Source organism: Silurus aristotelis, assembly GCF_946808225.1.
Source record: "Silurus aristotelis genome assembly, chromosome: 10".
Taxonomy (NCBI): Eukaryota; Metazoa; Chordata; class Actinopteri; order Siluriformes; family Siluridae; genus Silurus; species Silurus aristotelis.
In genome coordinates this window covers 9,567,266-9,590,266 of record NC_139583.1, presented here as the reverse complement: position 1 = coordinate 9,590,266, position 23,001 = coordinate 9,567,266, and the positions used below count along the sequence as shown (strand labels likewise).

The window sequence follows — 23,001 nt, the reverse complement described above, 5'->3', positions numbered from 1 at the left end:
GTGTGTGTGTGTGTGTGTGTGTGTGTGTATATATATATATATATATATATATATATATATATATATATATATATATATATATATTATTATGCTGTATTATACCTATACATGGTCAGATTATGCTAACACACACCTTGTTGTCTTCATTATCAGTTTATCTCCCAGTACCTGTACCTGTCTCACGGTTCTTCTTTTTGACATGGGCATCCCTGGTCTGCGTGCATCTGTTGTTTTTCTGCTGCAGTCTTAATTGCCTGCGGTAATTACGAGTGCCGTGGGGAGTGATTGCAGCGTGGCGTAAAAAGCGCGTTGTCGCGTGTGCCTTGTTCCATCCATTGCAGATTTTAATTACAGGCCTGTATGTTTCCACACACAACACAAAGGAGACTAATGGCGCTTGCCAATACTCCCCCTGTGTACACACACTCACCTTCTGTAAGGGGCAGCGTTTGTATGTGTGACTCACAGTAAGACATCACATCGTAGGGCAACCGAGACTGCGTCACAGATGATTGATAAATGGGTCATCGCGTGTGCGTGTATGTTGCGGGGCCAGAGCAGACAGCATGGACCCCAGTGGGTGTGTGGGCCTCTGGGGCATCCACCCGGTGATCTCTATCTGTTCTCTTTAGGTTTTTATTTTATGCCTTTGGCAAACAAATTTGGATGCTCCCCACGTTGCTGTGTCTTCTGTGCATGAACAAACAAATTGTTCTTTATGTCAGTCTCCATCATTTATTTATTCTCTGTCCCTCTTCTGTTTGCCCTTCCCCTCTCTGACCACAAGTTTGATCGACCTGGCTTTTCTCTCGGTTTCTCCTCGCGCTTTGTTATGCCGATATGGAACTCCCTCTTCAAATGCATTGTTCTGTTTTCTTTACGTTTTTGGGTGTGGTGTTTGTCCTCAATTGCCAAATCTACAGAAGGAGGCTGAATCATGTTTTGCCTTCGTCTCTGTAGTCTGGTCACTACCTCACGTACACGCTCTCCTGGGTCTTGCTTCTGAAGCGTTAAGCTATTTAGTAAACACCACACAGTTCCCAGACAGAATGTCATGAATTTTAAATAAAAGACACTCAATACGAATGCAGCTTTTCTGTTAATAGCGGCTGCGTTTTGAATTTAATTAGTTCTCTTATTCCTGCTCCTAGTGGACTCGTAATAATTATGAAATCGTTCAAGGTTTTTATTGGGTTTTTATCTCCGCACAGCGCAATATCGTTTGGCTGAAAAAAAGGTTTAATATAATCGATCTGGACTGGCTCAGTTCTTTCACTATCCATCATCCTGATCCTAGGACACGCTCTGGATTTAAGTTTAGATCAAGCTTGAAGGTGAGTGCGTGACAGCCGGACACAGGTGCAGAAAGATAAATGACCTTTAGAAAGCTGGAGAGCTCGGTCACCATTCAGTACACACACGTTCATCCTCTTATTACACACATGCAATCAGGCTGCACTTCACACTCTTTTGGCAGGAATGGGAGGTTCAGTCGCTTCTTTTAGAGATCTTTCAAGGCTGGCTTGTCAGCTCAGAGGGTGATGAATGTCGACGGCTGTCCACTCGGGACCCTTCGTTCAGTCAGTGAGCAAGCAGTGAGATATGTGAGAAGCTCTGCCCTTTTTTCCTTTAAGCAATGTCTGTGTGCATAGAGTTCAATTCAGTTCAATTTTCCTAGCAACCAGAGAGCTCTGCTATTCCAACTGTCACACAACATGCGTGATATATCTGTTGGGAAAATCCAAACCAGTTGTTTTTTTAAATGTATTAATTATTCTTACCTTTATCGTCATTATTATTATTAATTTTTTTACTGCAACTTTAAATCGTGTACCTAGTTAAGAGAGTGTTGGGGGGGGGAGAATGAAAAATATAAAATATATAAAACACTGAACATTATGAAATTTTTACATTATGACAGGTGAAATGAATAAAAAATTCACCTAGTGGGTGGGATGTATTAGGCACCAAGTGAACATTTTGTCCTCAAAGTTGATGTGTTAAAAGCAGGAAAAATGGGCAAGCGTAAAGATTTGAGCGAATTTTGACCAAATTGTGATGGCTAGACAACTGGGTTCAGAGCATCTCCAAAACTGCAGCTTTTGTGGCATGTTCCTGGTCTGCAGTAGACGGTATCCATCAAAAGTGGTCCAAGAAAGGAACAGTGGTGAACCGGCGACAGGGTCATGGACTCATTGATGTATATTAAAAAAACTGAGTTCTTTAATAAAAGCTTGTGGAGCTCAAATATGATTGTGTGCACAGGGTATGTGCCAATAAAGATTCTCCCCCAAGAAATCAGCTGAAAATGCACAACATCCAGAATGAACTAATTCAGGGTATGGTTTGTAGTGGAGAGGTCTGGCCCGTTTTGTATAATTTGAACCATATAGTGTATGTTTGTGTGTATACTGCACACTTAGACAGAGCTAATGTTTATTTGGTGACCGGGAGCATGCAGGCCAATTCTAAAGCTGTGTCTGTTTTACACTGACATTTATATACATGTATTCTATTCATTTTTTTATAAATTATCTATACACACAATTAACTCCATTAACCTTGTCTGTGAAAGTAGATTCAGACGTTTCCAGGAAGAAAAATGCTTAACCGTTTGCATTATTAGGCCTAGGTGATAAAATGTATTAACATGATTAAATGTTAAACTCGCACATACTTATCTTTGCTTATGTCCTCAGACACCTTCATGCTCCATCAACCCCCCCATCACAGTAGATAATAAATGGGTCATTTGCATTTAACATTGTGAAGAGGTGTTGATTTAAAGCAGTGTTTCATCCATGTGAGGTGGAAGGTGTGAGGCCAAACAAGACGATATAGAGCAAGAGAATGTATGGAATAGACCACATATTCAGATGAATGTTCTTGTTAAAACCAAATAAACAAAAAAAGTTGTTCTAGGGAAAAAGACTTGTGTCTGCTTTAAACATCTGGCACAAAAAAACAGTTAACCTATTAGAGGGTAAAAGTAAAAAGTCATCAATTTTTATTAATGATCTTCAACAGTATAAACAATGCTTACAAAGATTCTCAGCTTCCTCTCGGTTTAAATCTAATGAAAGTGCTGGGAGAAACTATATGAAGTGCTTGTAGGTTTTTATAATACTTTTCTTTGTGTATGTTTTGCAGCCGTGCCATCAAAACCAACCAGGACCTGCTTCCTGAGACGCCATGGACCAGCGTGTTCTATGATGATTTCTGGGGTACTCTGCTCACACACAGCGGCAGCCACAAGTCCTACAGGCCGCTCTGTACGCTGTCCTTTCGCATCAACTATGCCCTGAGTGGCCTGGAGCCATGGGGCTACCATTTAGCCAACGTAGCACTGCACTGTGCCGTAACAGCGCTGTTTACGCGCCTGGCACGCCTGCTGCTGGGTACGGGCTGCTGGAGGCTGCTCGCAGGCCTGCTTTTTGCCTCACATCCTGTTCACACCGAGGCTGTGGCGGGCATTGTGGGCCGGGCCGACGTGGGTGCTGCTCTGTTTTTCCTCCTGGCACTGTTCTGCTACATGGGCCACTGTGACCAGCGGGCAAAGGGGGCACAGCGGCAGTGTTGGGCGTGGTTCGCGGGCAGCCTGGTCTGCTCAGCCTGCAGCGTGCTGTGGAAGGAGCAGGGCATCACCGTGCTGGCCGTGGCAGCGGTCTACGACGTTTTCGTCTTTCACCGGATGAAGCTGCAGCAGCTCCCCGGAATCTTCTACAAGGTAAACAAGTTTTGTGTTGTGTTTTTATTTGTGATTTTTGGCAAGTCAGCTCCTGAAGTTTTTTTTTTTTTCTGACACATGCAAGTGATTTCCTCCACTCCCTTCTTAGCTCAATGAGTGCTCAGTGACCCACCGGTGGAAAGCCAATATCGCTGTGCCGAGCCAGTGGGTGTAAACGTGTGTGTGTGTGTTGTGTGTTTGCTTTTCATTAAAAAAAATCGCTTTCTGTGTATATTCAGCTGGATGATCCGAAATGAACCGGAGTGGGCTTTTTATTCTTCAGTGCTACAAAAATATACGAGAGCAGAGGCAAACAAAAGGAACGTTTGTGCTTGGGTTGGTTAGAATGCAACGGGCCAATGAGTCTGTGTTTGCGATTTTTATATAGGAAGTATGTAATGGTTTATTGAAGCATTCGCTCTTGTTCAGAACACCGTAAATGCCAGCTGTAAAAGGACGAATGATTCAACCTCTAGTATAATGAACCCGTGATAATTAGAACATTTCCACAATAATAAGACTAATAAATTTAAGAACGGCTTGATAATGTTTAAAACCGATCTGATCGCAGCATCAGCGAAGGGCAAGTGATGGAGATGAATGGTCCTGTTAGAACAAATAATGAAGTAATCATGTGGAAAGTGTTTTTTTTTTTTTTTTTTTTAGCAATTAGTGTTGAGATCAATCATAAGCTGGAAGAGAGAGAAAGAGAGAGAGCTGTTTGTGTTTGCTACCGAAATCAATGGCAAAAAACGGATTTGACATAGTGATGCAATTCTCTTTAGTGCAAACACCCTTTTCAAGCATCTGAGTGTTGAAGCAGCATTGCCTCAGCCATGGCTTGTCAGGAACATTTAACATCTACCCATGAGACCTGGTGACTTTGTCGACCCCTAGCAAGTCTGTGCAAATTAAACACGACATGTGCACCACTGCGACTTGCCCACGCGGCTACTTCACGACGTGTTCATCCAGTTTCGGGTCCGCGTGCTTATGTGTAATCCGTATGTATATCCCTAATCATTTGATATAAATTCTCAGTGCTGTGATCTATTTGCCCTGGGCTGTAGTTCTCATTTTCATTTTACGCAGCCGCACGAGGCCTTTGATGCAGTCATCGCGTTCATGGCTTCACAGCTGACAGTATCTCACATTGACTGGATTCAGATCAGAAGCTCAAACAGACCTGTCATTAAAGTATAAGCCTTAAGCCTGAGTTGCGCTCCAGTGCCAACAGGCTTTTGAACACGAGATGGGGCACAGATGTCCGAAACTAAAGCATCTGTTTTGTCCGCCCACATTAACAGGGACTTGATTTAAAAAACCATAGGCCTGACTGTTTACAACAACCTGCTTTATAACAGTTTGGGTGTAGCAAACGTATCAATTGAAGAGGATTTCTTGTCGCAATTTCTTAGCATTTTTCAGCACTGATCTCTTCAAATTAGGCAGTGCCAAAAAATGTACACTATAATTGAGCAGATTGTGAAGCGCTATGCTGTAATTTTGTTAATTTATTCTGCGTACTTAACTCATTACTCAATTATTTGATCCACTGAAAGTTATTGTATAGGAGGTATTCTTTATCACTCACTAACTCACTCACCCACTTTCCTGCCAGGGTTGATGTAGGTCCTGTGCCCATCCCAAGAACACATTCAACTCACATTCACATGAGCAAATTAGTTTTTTATTATTAGTAGTAGTATTTTTATAGGATAGGAGGAATACAAAGAACCAGGAGGAAAACCTCACAGACAGGAAGGCGAATATCCAAAACATTTCACAGACAGTAACCTGAGCACCAGAATGAGCTCACAGCACCACCATGACACCCTTTATTGCAACAGACAACAATAAGCATACAGTAGCATACCTTTGCTTACTAACATGTCCCACTCTATGGGGGCAGCCAAGATCCTTGTATTGTTCTGAAAGATTGTAAGCATTCAGCAGTTCATTTCGGACCCTTCTCCAAAGCAGTTCTGGTGAAGCATTGTATAAAGCTGGATTTACTATGTGTTTGTCTGGGCCGTGCACACTGGCTTCATCAAACACTCATACTTTGTGTACATACCCTGCATGTTTTTCCACTCAGCTATTCTCAGAGCTGTCACCCTGTGGTACGGTTCACGGGGCCAGCGCCAAGCCGGAGGCGAATAATGCCGCAGTTTCCCATTCGAAAAAACACGCCACATTGCGCTGACAAGTGAAAGCCGACTATAAAGGAGAAAGAGCTGCCAGAATTACTAACGAAACGTTTAAGCTCTGTGAAATGTCTCTGATCCTTGATCTGAAGGACAAATTTATTTCATCTTTGACACTGCAGTTCAGTGATAAATCCTGACAAACTGACCTGAAGAGCTGACAAACTGCTTCCTGCAGCACTAAACATGTTTAGATCAAAGTGAAAAACAAGGCAATGACGTGCTAAGGCGATGCTTGTCAGCAGATCATAATAAACACTTTAGCATGTCTTTCTGCGTCTTTTTTACAAAGTAACGTGTCTGCTAGCTAGCCAAAAGCAGTCGACCAGCCTTTCAAGTGCTTCTGTGTAAAACCTTTAATAAAGCTAAAAACAAAACGGATTTATTTAACGTATCATTAGGAAACACTTTTTATTTTTTTATTTTTTTAGGTATAGATTGCAAATGGAACACTTACCAATCATTGGACAAGGCACCTGTCATTCAAGATATACAGGAAGTACAACAGCATCTCCTTGCATTCCAATGTGCCAATTCTGGTTTTTTTGTTTATATTTAGAGGTGCACTAATTAAAATGAAAAATAGTTGAAAGTAAGAGAACTGAGAACTTTACACATATACAAGAAACAAAGGTAGAAGATTTCATACTGTATATCTTGAATGACAGGTGACTCGTCCAATGATCGACAAGTGTTCCATTCACAAACTATACCTTCCTTTTCCGGCTCGTCTGACTTGTTGTTGTGTTTTCGGATTTGTTAACGTGTTTGCGGAGTTGTTATTTTGTTTTTTGATTTGTAAATTTGTTCCGGATTTGTTCATTTGTGTGTGCATTTGTTATTTTGTTCTCGGATTTGTTAGTGTTTTCTAATTTGTTAATTTGTTTTCTGGATCATGTGTTTTGCACTTCTTGGCCACCGTAGCCTGGTGTGCAGTCAGCGTTCCAATTCATCCCAAATAGGATGAGGTCAGAGCTCTATAATGTAACAGGCCACTCCAAACCATGTAAACCATTATCCTCATAGAGCTCACATTGTTCACATTGCTAAGCTGAAACTGGTTTGGGTCTCCTGGTTCAAAAAAAGGTGAAATGTAATGCTGCTTTCATTCAAAAATATCCTGTATAATTGTGTAAAAGTTTTAAAAGGACCTCATGTCGCCGGTGTCCCAATACTTTTGTCAATAAATGGTTATAAAGAGTAAGGTAAAAGAGTGGGGTGTGGTAGTGCAGTTTAGAGATAATACTGTAGATATTGGCAGTGCAAAAGCACTTCCACTCGTGTAAACATTGATAAAATGAACAAGGGTATACAGTGATGTGTATAAGTGAGTGAATATTAGTGTAAAAAAAACAAGTGTACAAGTTCTTAAAGTAATAAATATTGTAAACTTTTGGTAATTTGCTTTCGTATTTTATTGTGTGTATTCTCTGAAAAGCACTTTTTCTAGTTTCATTCAGATTCTTCTTAGAATCAGCATAGTTTATGCATGTTTTTATCTCGATAAGCTAAAGATCTAAAAGCTATAGAACACACAAGAACACTATCACATGACAATAAAGTGTCAGAAGTTGCCAGTGATTTCCACATGACACGTTACTGTAGGTTACAGATGTCAGGTTTCACTATGAAAGCTTCACATCTTAATGTGGTCTCAGCTCCTTCTGGACATTCATCCAATGTCTTTACAAGAGTCCCTATTAGTCTTTTAAACTGCCATTCACAATCATTTTATAGTCACACGTGGCTTGTATATTTCAGTTGGAATCAAATAGAAGTGTACAATACACACCCCTGATATACTGGAACAGTATATGTGCAGGCTGTTACGTGGTGCATGTTGCTGAAGCTTAGCCACGAAGATACACACTGCTTGCTTAAACAGCATAATTATTATCCTTTAGCTTGTGTAAGGTTTTTATTAGGCCGTTGATGGTCGGTATCCAGGATATAACCTTCCACCCATTTACTGCTGGGTTAAACACCGCAGGGGGATTAATCTCAGTGAAAGCTTCTGTATCCATTTCTTAGGGGTCAATGGGAGCTGAGCAACGTAGCCCAGCACTTCCATGGATTAACTAAATGTCACTGAGCCAAGGCACTGAGCTAGCCAGCCGCTGCTAAGAATGGCTGCACTGTGTGCTAGTGTACACTTAAATTTGTTTAGTACTTACTCAGACACACCGTGACCAGCTATATTACACATCAGACCTGGTTTTAGAAGAGAATTTGTACTATGTACTTAGGGATTTTGGATTGATGTGACTTCAGTAATAGAATTATTAGTAAAGGAAACAGGTCGTTTCCGTTAGTAGTTAGTCCTACACGTGAAAATGCACCAGATTAGGTGGTTGCATTGGTTATTGTTAACCCACCCACGCTCTTGTTCCAAATCCATGCTAAACCCAGCGTAATTTGTGGCCAATTTGTCCATGCAGGCTTTCACATGCTAATGCTTTTTGTGTGTGCCGGGTGTTTAATGGCCAGTCCGCTATTCTTCGGATCCTCTCTTTTAACTAGGCATAATGATAGCCTGACAGCAACGTGGCGTCAAAGCGACTCGGACATGGTTGTTGTTTTTCCTCAGCGTGAACAATTATATACAAGGTTTGCATGTTGAAAGCTGTTTCTTATAGAATTAAAAACATAGCTGGCGTTTGTGTGCATGAATTGGAAAGCTATTTAGATGAATCAGGACATATCGTGTTAAAAGAAAAGTCCGGGGACTTGTTTGTACCAAGTTTGCAACAATGGAGCCCAGAGGAGATCTTTTGTTGAGCTCTTAAAAGCATTTAGCCATTGCTTAGACCGAAACAAAAAAATAAATAAATCATTTATTGTTATGCCAATTGAGATGATTCGGATTACAACATAGCCGGCGCTCTACTTTGACCCACTACTTTTGTATAAATATTATTTACCCACATACAGCTTTTTATCATGGTCATTAATATATAATATTACATAAATAGAGTTTAAAAGAGTAAAAAAAGACCTAATAAATAAAGGAGTAATTATAAATATGGCAGATTACTAAGTGAGTGTAAGAATTTGAAGGAAGCCAGTGAAGGAACAGTTGAGTTTGCTGTTAATGGATATAAATAAGATTGTGTGTGTGTGTGTGTGTGTGTGTGTGTGTGTGTGTGTGTGTGTGTGTGTGTGTGTGTGTGTGTGTGTGTGTGTGTGTGTGTGTGTGTGTGTGTGTGTGTGTGTGTGTGTTTATAATTTTGTTTATTTAGTAGAATAAATAGTAAAAAAAAATAAAAAAGGTAGTTGAATAAAAAGAAAGAAAGAAAAAAAAGACATTTGTCCTGTCACACTGTCCCGGATGGGACCCCAATCTGTGAGTCAACCAGAGTGTAACCAAGATAAATTGATCTTATTGTTCATTTTTAGTATTCTATACATGTTTTGTTTTTCACAATATGTTTGCTATTTTGTTTTATTTAATTGTAGGTTTTGTTTATAATTCCTTTTTTTTTTTTTTTTTTTTTTGCAGACTCAGTCCACTAACAACAACCATATGTCATTTAAACCTGCGGTTATGAGTCTTGGGTTTAACTTAAAAGAATAAATAGTAAATGCCGCCATAATTTGTTTTAAACCACAGCAATGCTGAATTCTAAAATCTTATTAGTAAAAAAATAAATGATCATAGACTGGTGAAGGAACGACTGACTTTGTCTGTGTTAACTGAATGCTTACTTCTTGGAGGTTCCATTTCCATAACATTAGGCTCCAAAGTGAATTTATTTTTATTTTTTTTATATACAAAAACCTTCTGTTGTATAAGAGAATAAAGACATTTCAGTACATGCCATTAGTGAAAATGAATCAAGTCTGGGGTAACAGTAAGTCACTTTTAAAATAGGCCACATCATACCACATGATTATTGATTATATTCCCATAACCGCAACTGCGTTATTTTCTTTTACTCTTTACTTTCCAGTACATTGAGATTTTGCTATGTTTCTACTGTCATTTTACTGATAATTATCAGTGTAAGCACTTATTAAAGCTGCCTGAATGAGTGATGCTTTTAGCAGTTCGTGTCCACACCTCATTGTCAAGTACAATATCAGGAGTCAGAGAGGAAGAGCAATAAGTTGTGTTCGCACGATTCTTTTTCTACAACCAAAATACATGCAGGCAGCTATTACCTATCTGTGTGTCGTGAGCGTATCTTAATGTGGAAAAAAAGCTTTTTATTGGCTAATTCTTTTTGGGTGGAAGTGGTTAAAAGGCTCATTTTAAATAACAGATACGGATGTTGGGAACATGCAGCAGAGTTTGGCGAGCGCACCGTTGTTGTTGTTGTTTTTTTTGTTTGTTTTTTTAAAGGTATGAGCTTAAAATTGTTGTTCATAAGCGGTGTGCAGTAAAATGGTGTTCCTGAGACTTGGCAATGAATCCGTTATTCCACAATGCGTATTACATTGTTGTTTTGCCCTTAGAGTGAAAGTCTGACAGGATAAGTTGGCGAGAATTTTTTTATTGCGTTTGAATAAACAAGTTAATTGAGAAATCTTCTTAAAATAGCAAGACTATTTTATTTTAAATAGAATTGTTAAGAGGGATTAGGCCTGATTTCTGTTGCTGGGAGGTGTTTTGCTTAATTTCTTTAATTAAATAAGAGCTGTGGCATGACTTTAGGCTGTGCTATTTTCTTTTATAAAAAGACGTAATCTTCCTGGTTTTACAATTTTACCGGATGCTTGACACACATAAATGTTCATTTGCTGTTGGAGAGGATGTTGTTTCCTGTTGTTTTGTGACTCTGTGTTTAGTAGGTGTGTGTATATCCCCAAGCATGATCATATAACATTATTTTTTATATGTCTGTACTCAGTGTGTGGTGAAAGAGAGGATTATTTTAGATTTTGACTCTGCTTTTGTTTTTGATTATAAGTTATTACTCCGACTTACTTTACATCAAGGTTATATAGGATAGAATGAGTTAGGGGAGCGGATCATCCTACTCCATCCTACTCTGTCCTCTACATCTGCCTTTTTCAAACCAACTACCTGCATGTCTTCCCTCACCACATTCCTAAACCTCCTTCATGGGCTTTTTCTTTTTTTTCTTCTTTCTGGTGGCCTCATCCTCAGCATTTTCCTTCAGATATACCCAATGCCCCTCCTCTGGGCATTCACTCCTAGGTACACTCTCCACCACTTCATCTAATTCACTTCAGAATTTTTTTCTTCTCCTCCAACTCACAACCCACTTGGAGCATAAGCACTGATGACATATTATAATCACCTCTTCAACTTTCAGCTTTACGTTCATCACCCTTCACCCTTCAGCCATCAGAAACTTTCTTCATCACACTGTACTCTTCCTTCAGAATCACCCCTACACCATTTCTCTTTCCATCCACACCATGATAGAACAGTTTAAACGCACCTCCAATGTTCCTGGTCTTACTCCCCTTCCACTTGTTCTCCTGAACACACAACATATCTACCATTCTCCTCTCCATCATATCAGCTACCTCTCTCCCTTTACCAGTCATAGTACCAACATTTAAAGTACCAACCCAAAACCTCCACTCTCCTCCACTTCTCCTTTTCCTGCTGTCTCTGTAGACGTCTTCCTCCTCTCCATCTCCTCCTTCGGCCAACAGTAGCCCAATTTACACCGGTACCCTGTCGGCTAACGATACCTGTGGTGGAATTTCTTCTTCGTGAGCCACATATTTGATTTGGCACATGTTTTACCCTGGATGCCCTTCCTAACGCAACCCTCCCCTTTTATCCAGGCTTGGGACCGGCATTAAGAGTGCACTGGCACTCTTGTGCAACCCTAATGCCTGGGTCAGATGCTAGCAAAACAATTAGCCAGCGTTTTTACTTTGCTATCCAGTTTGCTTTGACATCACTTCCTCTCAAATCACCTGAAACATCTCATCATACACGTTAGCAACCATTATCTTACCTGCTGAAAAAATGAATAAAAAATCACCATTAAAAATGCTTTTTATATATTGTTGATTTTATTGGCTTCTTTTGGTGGCATGTTATGTCTAGCGGATACCTTTTAAGGACCAATAAACCCTTTTGGCAAAATGTAGATGACGTTTGTATTTACAGGAGACCAATAGGAAACACTAGGTGATGATGGTTTAATGATGCTTTTAATGGTTGTTAGTTGATGGTTCTAATTAAAGTCATTAGAACGTTTTTTTGATGATTTTAAAAGTTTACAATTACGGCTTGTGTCAGACACCCTTATCCAGAGCAACTTGCCATTTATACAAGTGAGTAGTTGAGACCTTGCTCAAGGGTCCATCAGTGGCAGCTTAGTGGTGCTGGACTTTGAACTCATGAGATTCCAAGCAGACTTTCAGCATCTTAAGCATTGAACTACCACTTTCTATTGGGTTTTTTCACAGGGTTGGGTATATACAGCATTGTGTTTCATAAAGTCCACTTAATTACAAACCTCTGCAAAATTTGTTATATATTTGTTGGATTGTTTGTTTGTTTACACTTATTGATTTTTAAAGATTTTTACAGAGATGGCTTTTTTAATCCAACGACCTAGATCAATAATCATAAATACTATAAAACATGCAGATGTCTACATTTCAGGATTTAGTTTTTGGTAGGTTTCTAAAATTACTTTTTGGACTCTCATTTTTATATACATAAGCAAGAACATGTATAAACTGTATACTATCCATGCTTGTCAGTCTCTTACACACACACACACACACACACACACACACACACACACTCACAGTAGCAGCTCAACTTTAGAGTAAAGACCAAGTTGTTTACATTTATCTCTGTTTTATTTTACATGCCAGAGTTCCAAATAATGTTAATTTTTTGTTGGTTTGAGAGTGAATAAATGCATGATGATGGTTTTAGTCTGCTGTGATGTACCTACCTCCTTAGTATTTTATACAAAATGCTCACTGAAGAGTTTACCAGTAACATTGTGGGATTCTGTCCAAGTTCTGTACCCTGAAGGAACTCATTCATTATCACACTTCATCGCTACCCGAGGCCTATCTGAATGATCTAGTCCTATACGCATACTTATCAGCAATTCTTCAAGAAGTACGACAGTTTAAGCATGATTAATGCCAACTAAGTGGATTATCAGATAATTGGACAATCTCGTCTCCTCCCTCGCTTTGATTATACATGTGAAAACTGTGCTGTTTATGCTAATGGTTCAAGCAGAATCAATGATATTCTGCAGCTGTTTTACACCCACACGCTCCCTCCTTCCTCCCTCTTCCCTTGCTTTTAGGATGTGTGATAAATTACTGTTGTGTATCGAATATATGGAGTGCAGTTGGCAAGAGAGTAGATTTCTCCATAGTTTTATGCAAAAAGTATTGCAGTGTTGTGAAGACCACCAGAGCTCATTACAGCAATATGTTATAATTCATGGACTGGATAATGCTATACATTATTCTGATACTAGAAGACATGGTTACGATGCTGTAAAATAGCGTTTAGCGATGTTTCCTTTTTATTTATAACATGGTCTGTTGGAATACGCAGTTCTGGATGTTGCAGTTCTGTATGTTGCAGGTTGAAAATCGTTGAATGCACAAGTAGTTCGGTTTAATTGCAATTTAAATTTAAATTTCAGACTTGTAACCATAGTAACATACGGATACTGTTGCATATTAAGTAAAACGGCTATTGTAAACATTTCCGTATGATCTTATTAAGTTAATTAGATGATTTTTGTGAATGATTTCGAGCAAGCAGAATACTTGATCTAATGACATTTATATAAAATAACTATTGAAAGTTTACTGTTATTTTTATGCAGTTGGTCAGTTTCTTCCACTGCACCTATCAATGACAGCTTTGTCAATGCTGGCCAATGACCATGGTATAAGTGGGGTAATCCATGATTATCCCTTACTTATATAACAGCACTTATATTGTTTATTACAGTTTTCTCAGAAGCACATTGTTGATAAAACATTTTTTTGACCACAGTTATGGCTGCAGGCAAATTTAAAGGTCTATTATAATTTCTGTATAAATAACTTACTAATTTACACATTTGTAAGAAGAAAAGGAAAGGTGTAATGTACAGCTGCAACTAACGATTATTTTGCTAATTGATTATCGGATGATTATTCTTTTACTGTTAATCAGATAAAAAAAAAAATGTAGCTGTTTTGCTTATAACAATATAAAGCCATAATTCAGGGTATTTATGTATAAAAGTGTACTCAAAAATGTAAAAGCCACATACTGAGTTTAAACTGAGTTTAATCTTTAATTTAGACATTTCAAAGCTTATCGTGGCTGATTGTTGGGGAAGTTTTCCTTTGAACTTTGTTTCTTTCTATTAAAAAAAAAGAACAGACTTTAAGTATAAAAGGTGAAGCAATTTGTGTAAATCAACATTTGTATTGTATTTTGCAGATGGCAAGTTGACAACCATGCTTAAAAAATCTATATAAAATATAATCATTGTTTTGAGAAATTTTGTTTAAAAAAAAACCCCATATAAATATATACAATAAATGTAAAACAATATAAATGTAAATATATATGTAATTCATATAATTTTGTATTATTATGAAATGATATATACATAAATTAAATATACAAACATTAAAAACAAGCATTTGAACATAGTAAAGCCACAGTAAATCACATTTGAAAATAGATAAGTTAATGTTATAATGCTATAAAAAGAGAATGGAATGGAGAAACGCAGCAAGCTAACAGGCTTGATTAAAAAAGAAATTATAATAATAATTCATTGGTGTACAAATGCATAATTATTCGCTGAAAACCACAACACTGACTAAAAATGTAATCGTTTACTGCTAATGTAATTTGCTGCTTTTAGATTTAGTGTTTGTTCTCACCGTTTTAATTGAATCCATCACAATGTAGCGAACGAGCTGATTATGCAACCTGATTCTCGCGAGTCACGACAGAACAGATCCAGTGCGAGTCCCAAACAAACAGTTTACACAATAGCACTTCATTAAACTATACCATTTTCACATGATAAGGATTATACAGTTTTTGCTTACAGTGCTGATGTTTCGCCTACATTCGTGACACCACTGGGTTTTCTTTTCGCGTGCTGGTGCATCACTGTGGTACTTCCATGCCACACAAGCTCAGCTTTGTATAACTTCCAGGTACAGTTTTCTTTGTTGCGTTTAATATAAAATGCTCCTACCTTGTATAACTTGAGACGCACACTTCCCTGCTGCCGATTGACCCTATACTGTCTACTATAGACTATAACTTGAGCAGCCCAACTAATCGATAACAGCAATCGTTGACAATTAATTTTATTATAAATTCTTATCGATTTTAGCGATAAGTTGTTGCAGCTCTAGTATAATGCTATATAACTGCTATAATGTAAATGATTAAGACTACCTTTTTTTTTTATTTTTTTGCGGTTCCGCACCATTGATTTTACATGGAGGCTTTTTTAAAAAACAATTGTTACATTTTTAAGGGTGGGAAATGATCACACCCGCAACTATTGATTTTTTTTTTTTTCTTATAGCACCGATTTCTGGTGTTTTATTCCTTATTTAATGTCTAGGAAAATTAACACTGAAAAAAAGAAGAAAAAAATGTAAATTCCTTAGTGCGTTGTCATACTTTATTATAGTATAGATGATACGCCGATCCAGTCTGAGTTGCTTCCTTTCTAATACGCTTAGACATGTTTTATATAGATCATGAAAATAATAGCTGAGTTGCATAAAGCTTGGCCTTGAAAAGTCTGTGACTTCAATCATTTTACCATGCGAGGCTACGATTTTATTCGGCTGCATATTTCTCATAAGCAATATAACAGCCATGATGCCACATGCCTCCCAAACAATAGAGGTTAGAGAACCATTAGGACAGTCACAAATTATACTCCCGTCGACCTCGGAAACCCCGCCGACCTCCTCTGGGCATTTTTCTGCTCTCCAAGGATTCTGTAATGGAGAAGGATGCTGTTTAGCAGAGCATGTAACCAGCCATCACAAAGTAAGTAGAGGCCAAGACTACAGGGACAATTGAAACAAAAGGCATTTGAGATTTAAGAAAAGGAGTCATGATTAAAATATTCAGAAACACCCACTCTTCCATCCCCCCCCCCCCCCCCCCCGCCCCTCAAAAGCTAGAGATACTCCCTTATCTGGTCTTCCCAGACATCCTTGTGGTTCAACCACATGTGTTTCATTTATGGTTGATCATTAATCACTTTCTTTTCCTATTCACTACATACTTTTTTTGTCATAGCATTGTACCGAGGGTTATCGCTAACGTCAGCAGGCATTAAAGACACGTTTTTTTCTGAAGACGTTGTTAATATTTGTAAATTTAAAACGATATACTTTACTTATCATATCATGTCATACTTGTAATAAATAGTTACAAATGTTAATTTCTCAATGTTGTTCTTGCTCGAATATGACCTAGTATGTGATAAAGGTGTCTGGACTACATTGTTTATATTATTAATATTAAAGGCTGAGTATCAGTCAATACCCAGTGCTCTCGTCTTTACAGTAACCATTATTCTTATGTAACCAATAAATTATGTAAACCGTTTAGAAGCTTTATTATAAATTCTTATGGAAAGATTCGTTAGAGGCACCAATACACAAATTCACACTATCGATTTAAATGCAAATTAAAGCCCAATCCATTTTTTGATTATACATAATCACACTAAAATCGTAGTCTCTTATACTCCTAAAATGCCAGAATCCCAGCTATAAATGAGGAATGATGATGCTGACATCCAGCAATTATTACAACATTGTAATAAGACCACCAGAGCTCTTAAACATAAGCCCAGACTCTTTTTTGTTATTGAGTCCAAATCCATGTTTGTGATTAGGGAATGGTGATGTGACACAATTTCCATCATACACAATTTTTATCATGATGTGTACGCTTTTGGCTAAAAATGCCCTAAAGTAGGCTTTTAGTGAGTTAACAGCAAATCAGTGGTCTGGAAATAAGCAAGAATGAAGTCTTGTATTGCTATATTCTGTTACAAATATTTGTCACATATATGATGGCTGTGTTCTTTTAAAACAGAAAAGAAATGCCCCATGGGCAAAGTGTTTAACAGTGAACATGTGTTAATGGCATAAATCTTCAGAATCCAAGCCAGTAATGATTCAGCATTTTAGAGCATTCCTCTTTCTCTTCTTCTTTTGGCTTCTCCCATTAGGGGGCGCCACAGTGGATCATCTGTCTCCATACCCCCCTGTCCTCTACATCTGCCTCTTTCACCCCAACTACCTGCATGTCTTCCGTTACCACATCCATAGACCTCCTCCTTGGCCTTCCCTTTTTACTCTTTTCTGGCGGCTCCATCCTCAACATTCTTCTACCGATATACCCCATGTCCCTCCTCTGCATCTCGCCTCCCTAACCTTGTCTCCAAAACGTCCTATATGCACATTCCCTCTAATAAACTTGTTTCTAATCCTGTCCATCCTCATTACTCCCAACGAAAACCTCAACATCTTCAGCTCTGCTACCTCCAGCTCCACCTCCTGTCTTTTTTTTTTTTGCCACTGTCTCTAAACCATACACCATCGCAGGTCTCACCACAGTCCTATAAACTTTCCCTTTCACTCTTACAGATACCCTTCTATCACACAGCATTTTGGAGCACTGTTAATCCTAATAAAGACATGGAGAAAACTTTACTAACTGGTAACTAAATAAAAGTACGTTGAAGCACATTCAAATTCTTGACTCCGGCATATACCAGTCAGTAAGTTTGGTTCAGAGCACAAGGTCAGCTTTGATACATTGCCCCAGGATAGGCACCCTGCTCAAGAGCCCAACGGTGGCATATTGACAGTGTTAGGGCTTGTTCTCTGATGTACTGCCACCACTGCCCTGATAGGTCGGACATCGTCTAGTCTTTGTTAGACGTACAGAGGGATCGTTCCTGATTGTGTGGTTCCCACTGCGAAGCATGGAAGAGGAGATGTAAGGATGCTTGTCACACTTAACCATAATAATAGATAATACATTTAAACAATTAAAAATGTTAAATATATTTTGGGCTATTTAAGACATTTCTGATTACTACATAATTCTACTATGTTCGTTTGACTGTCTTAAGTATTAATATACAATGTTAAAATTAATAAAAATAAAGAAATGGCTGGTACTGTATATTTATACATATAATTGTGACTCATTTTACGTGATCATAACTGGGGCTTGTTCTTGTTCCATCTTGTGTTCTTAATTACAAGTCTAAAGTGAACTTTTATAGCCATTCACTTATAACATTGTTCAGATTTTTTGTTAAATTTTGGACTATTTTTTTGGAGTAAACTAATTATTTGTGATATGATGCTATAAACCCACTGGTGATCTTTTTGTGATTTATTTTAGTTTTCTTTCCGTTTGCAGTGCTACAGTACATCACCAAGCTACTCCCTATATCCAACTAGCAGCTTGTGTGGTCAATTCTAAAAGCATGGTGCGGTTTCTGCTCTTATAAAAGTGTGTGTCAGGGCATTGTACTGACCAGGTGACTTCAGTGTGATTTCAAGGGCTTTTATTAGAAACCTAAGGTGACCACACCACTGTTCCATGAACGAGCAGGCTGATATATACCACAACTGATCACATCACACTCACTTACATACACTTTATTCTGACTGGTCAAGTGTAGCCAACACAAACAGCCCAGCACTTTCTGTACACAGTCACAGTAATGTGGTGGAAAAGGGAAGAAGTCTAAACTTGTCATAAACCGCAAAGTCTCTCTCTCGCTTTCTTTCTCTCTCTCGCTCTCTCTCTCTGAAAAAAGTAACTGCAGTTTCAAATCATGAATTTCCGACAGCTGACATCCGAGTTCAGTCCATAACTGGAGTCTTGCCTTGGTTTAGTCCTGTGATTGCACATGCTCTCCATCCAGAGTGGACATAATTGGAAAATTTTGTGTAATGTGTTTGGGCAGTAGCTGCAGCTGTCATTGTCAAGAATGGGCTTTTCATTGCACCATTTTTAAACCTCTGTATTCAAACCTTGATCAAATTTAACCAATTGTTGAAAGCGTAGACAGGGTTTACCTCTCAATATGAATCAGACTTTCTTTGATTAGGTTAGGATGTGGAGGTGCACTAGATAGCCAAGACATTCTTGCTACATAAACACCAACAGAGAAAATTGCTGGAAGCAGTTGGAAAATGGACCACGGAGGTAATTCCATGGTCATGATTAAAAGGTTCTTGCTTTAAATGCATTTGCCTTTGTTGCTAATAAAGATTTATTTTAATCATCACTCGAATTCCTTCACCTTTTTGGTCGACAATGATGCATAGTTACAGGTGTTTCTCTTGGCTGCGTTAGCTAGAAAAATCACTTCTAGCTGTCTCTGATATGGACGTGATGGCTGATGTGTTCTGACCCAGCTGTTGGATAAAGAGTAGTTTGGAGAGTAAGCAAATTGCTTGCCAACCGTCATTCTCAACTTTTTTTTTTTTTTTTTTTTTTAACTGCACTGAGCTTTGCATATCACCTTGATGGATTGTAAATGTTCCACTTTATTACAAAATATAAAGTTTCATACACCCAGGTTAAAGCTAAATCAAACATAATTCATAGCTTTAACACATTTTTTTTTACGATGTTTGTTTTACATCCGTGGCCTTTCTTACAAGCTGGTCACCTTGAATGAAACTGAACTTCATATTTCTTTTTGTGAATTCAGCCATACTGCAGGATTTGTTATTGCTTTTACTAGATATTGAACTTGGCCGAGGATCGTGTTCGTGATTAGAGAGTAAGCCGAGTTTGGCATATTCTACATGGAGTTTTATTATCTCTTTATTCAAGACTGCTTTAGCTGCATTTACTCATGATCTGTAATAATCCTATGTATTGTCTGTAAGTACTACACTTCGAGTGAAGTTGGAAACTTTAAAAGGAGGCTCATGGCTCAGGCTGATGACTATGACCACACTTCTAAAACCTGAGAAATCTGCCAGTAAGGCTGGCAAATCGAAACGTGTTCATGCATTGTGCCAGTGATTTGTGCCAATATAAAGTCATTTAATGGGACCGGCCAATAAAACCAAGCTTGATTGGTTGTATTTCAGAGTGAAGAAAAGGTGCACTTCTGTGTATTACTCTCATTGTGGTTCATGGAGAGTCTGCCCCAGCTGATGGAAAAAAAAAACTGGGCAGTTGCTCTTTTTTCTGAACTCTCTACTGAGTACTATACATGAATAAATATTAGTTTAAACAGGCTTGATGTAAAAACATGCCTTTGAGATTCTGACACATGATCATGTCAAATAATTCCTGCAGATTTGTCAGTTGCTTCAAATCTGCCTTTAGAGTCAGCTCTGGGAGCTGGTGAGCTAGTGGACAACGGAAATTGTCAAGTTCAGGGAAGCAGTTTAAGATGTGCTTCCTAGGGACAATATCATATTCGAGAATTATATTATCAACACTCAAATGGCCCGTGGAAATCAGACAATGCTAATTTTTATATAGAACAATAGTTCTGCCACCACAAGACAGACTAGGTTCAAAGATTCATGCTTTTGATACAAATCTACTTCAAAAATCCTTCTATGTTTGATTGTAAACAGTGGTTATTTGAGCTACCTTTGTTTTCCTGTGTGGGCAGCTCAATCCTGTCTGGACTTTCTTCTTAAGCCTCTCTTTTATCAAAGTTTTTCTGCCCTCAGGTCTACCATTAATTGTATGTTTTTCATACTGTTCGGATTGTTGGGGGAAAACCCAAAGAGATTGGCAGAAATATATAAACCAGGCCATCAGGATACAACAAACAATCAACGATTAATAATATTTCCCCCTGTTTTAGTGACTGACATGAACACTGGCTCTTGCTGTTAATCTGCATGATTTTATACACTCTTCTGCTCCCACATGATCGGCTAATTCGGTTAACTGCATAAACGAGCCGGTGTTTCTTATAACGTGTCCGTTGCGCTTAGACCCAGTTCCAAAATTTTGGATTGTATGTTCACTGAAGTGCATCAATAAATGCAGGATCCTGATTTTAAGACTGTGGAAACCCAGGGATTTGTTTAATTGAACTTATCTCAGTCTCTACAGTAATAAATGTCACTGTTTATTGGAGACTAATTCCTGACCATCTCTACTTACTGTCTGGCTCCTTCTATCATGTGCTATGTTTTGGCAGGGGACTCTATCGAGGTGCTGCTGGTGATCTCTTACACCAAGGGATTTGGCTCTGAGAGATAAGCCTGACTTTCTGGGTGCTACAGGTTAAATGCACTAATCCAGGCTTTTCATCTGCTTTTCGCAGATTCAGAATGTGTTCTATGGAGTATAGTTAAGAACAAAGGCCGGAAACAGTCCTCGTTAAAGGATAAAGCCTGAGGGGATTTTACAGATTCTAGCAGTAATAATTAAAAGTAATTTACAGCTTTTTCTTGTCCCAGATTTAATAGAGCCTTACAGATTGTCTATAGCAAAGGGAAAATCCAGTTCAACCCTTCGTGTTCCTTTCTATAAAGAAACGATATATAGGGAAAAAAACAACATCTGGATTTCTTGTAAATTTCCTCTGCGATTTTGTTTTGTTTGTTCTATGTTTTGTACTTATGAAATAATTTCATTCATCTATTGAAAATCGTTTAAAAGGCCATTTTTATTTTTCCAGTGCACATTTCCACATAAAACGTCTTGTGTTTTCATTTTATTCAGTGTCCAATTCTCATCAAAATGATGCTTTGTAAACCCTGGATAATTGTGGGTACCCGATGACATTTAATACACTCCATTAAAGCAATCAAAAATTTTATGTCTTTCAGTAACATTATGCCGTAGCGTGCAAGCGACTACTTTCGAAAACTCTACACGAGTTATAAAGATCAATGTAGGAAAATATATTAAACACCAAAAAATCTCAACAGTTTGCCAGCTTTAACTGTTAATGAGCTTAATGCGTGGATCAGATGAAAGATATCAGACGAGACTATATTAGGAAACAAGCGCACGCATATTCACACTCCAATTAGCATGTGAACAACACAAACCTCTGGGGTCAACCGTATAACGCAAATACATTGTGCTAATTGGTGTGAAAGGTTTTGTAAATTGCGTTTTGAAGCCAAGAGTTGCGATTTATCAGGAAGCTGTCTGTAATCACAGTCTAATAGTAGGATTCAGAATCTAACCATGAAATCTAATGCTGTTTGTTTTCTTTGCTACTCAGACTGTTTGCTTTGTAGGCTAATGTGGTCAGAATGTCTTTATTTGTAATAAATGCACTTACTAAAAGCAAATGGAAAGCTCGTAGACCACATCGCAGGCCACAGAAGGTGTAGAAGCTTTCCGCTTCATGTGATTGCGAAAACTCACCCTGTTACTTCCTGTTTGAATTTGTGTGATGGTAGGGAAAGGGTCGTTTTAGTTAGTGGAAAAGACAAAGTGTGATATACAAATCCAGACTTCTATAAAATTGGCGCACTGTAATTTGCTTACTCAGCTGTAAATCTTCTTACATTTAAGCTGCTAGTCAATGATATGCCGTGACAATGATATGCCGTGAATCCAAAAACAGCTGTCTACACCATTGTGGGGAATTCAAGGTTCTGAAGGAATTCTTCCATTTGAAAAACTGTGATTAATAGCCCCTCCCATAAACAAGCCCAGTTTTTTGCTTTAAATATTGCCATCTGCCATCAGTTCTGCTTCAAATATTTGGGGGAAAGCATGAAAATTTACACAAGCACACTCCCAAATCTAGTCAAACATCTTCCCAGAGGAGTGAAAGTTATTATAACAGCAAATGTTGGGGGCTAAATGTAGAATGGGATGTTCAAAAAGTGCGTTCAATAACTTTAGTCCATATAGTGTATCTGGGTGAATGTGGGTATAGCCTCATTAGACACCAGGTACCTGATTAAAAAAACAAAACAAATGGTTTGATCTGAACATTGTTTTTTTCAAGACAAATACATTTTTGTCGCCACTGGGGAAACCTTGCTTCCCTTCTTTAACAGTTAATTGATCACTGAGTTCCTCCAATGACCACAGGTGTTTAAGATAACAATTGGACTGAGGCCTCAAGT

General features: G+C 38.3%; 1 protein-coding gene across 2 annotated transcripts in view; it reads left to right on the top strand.

Annotated features, from left to right (window-relative positions):
* Positions 1–23,001, top strand: part of tmtc2b (transmembrane O-mannosyltransferase targeting cadherins 2b) — a 113,294-nt gene that overhangs the window by 56,400 nt on the left and 33,893 nt on the right. For both annotated transcript variants that reach the window (XM_083551905.1, XM_083551906.1), the window contains exon 2: positions 3,151–3,727. In XM_083551905.1, coding sequence (XP_083408031.1) covers positions 3,151–3,727 — 577 coding nt within the window. The remainder of the gene's footprint in view (positions 1–3,150; positions 3,728–23,001) is intronic.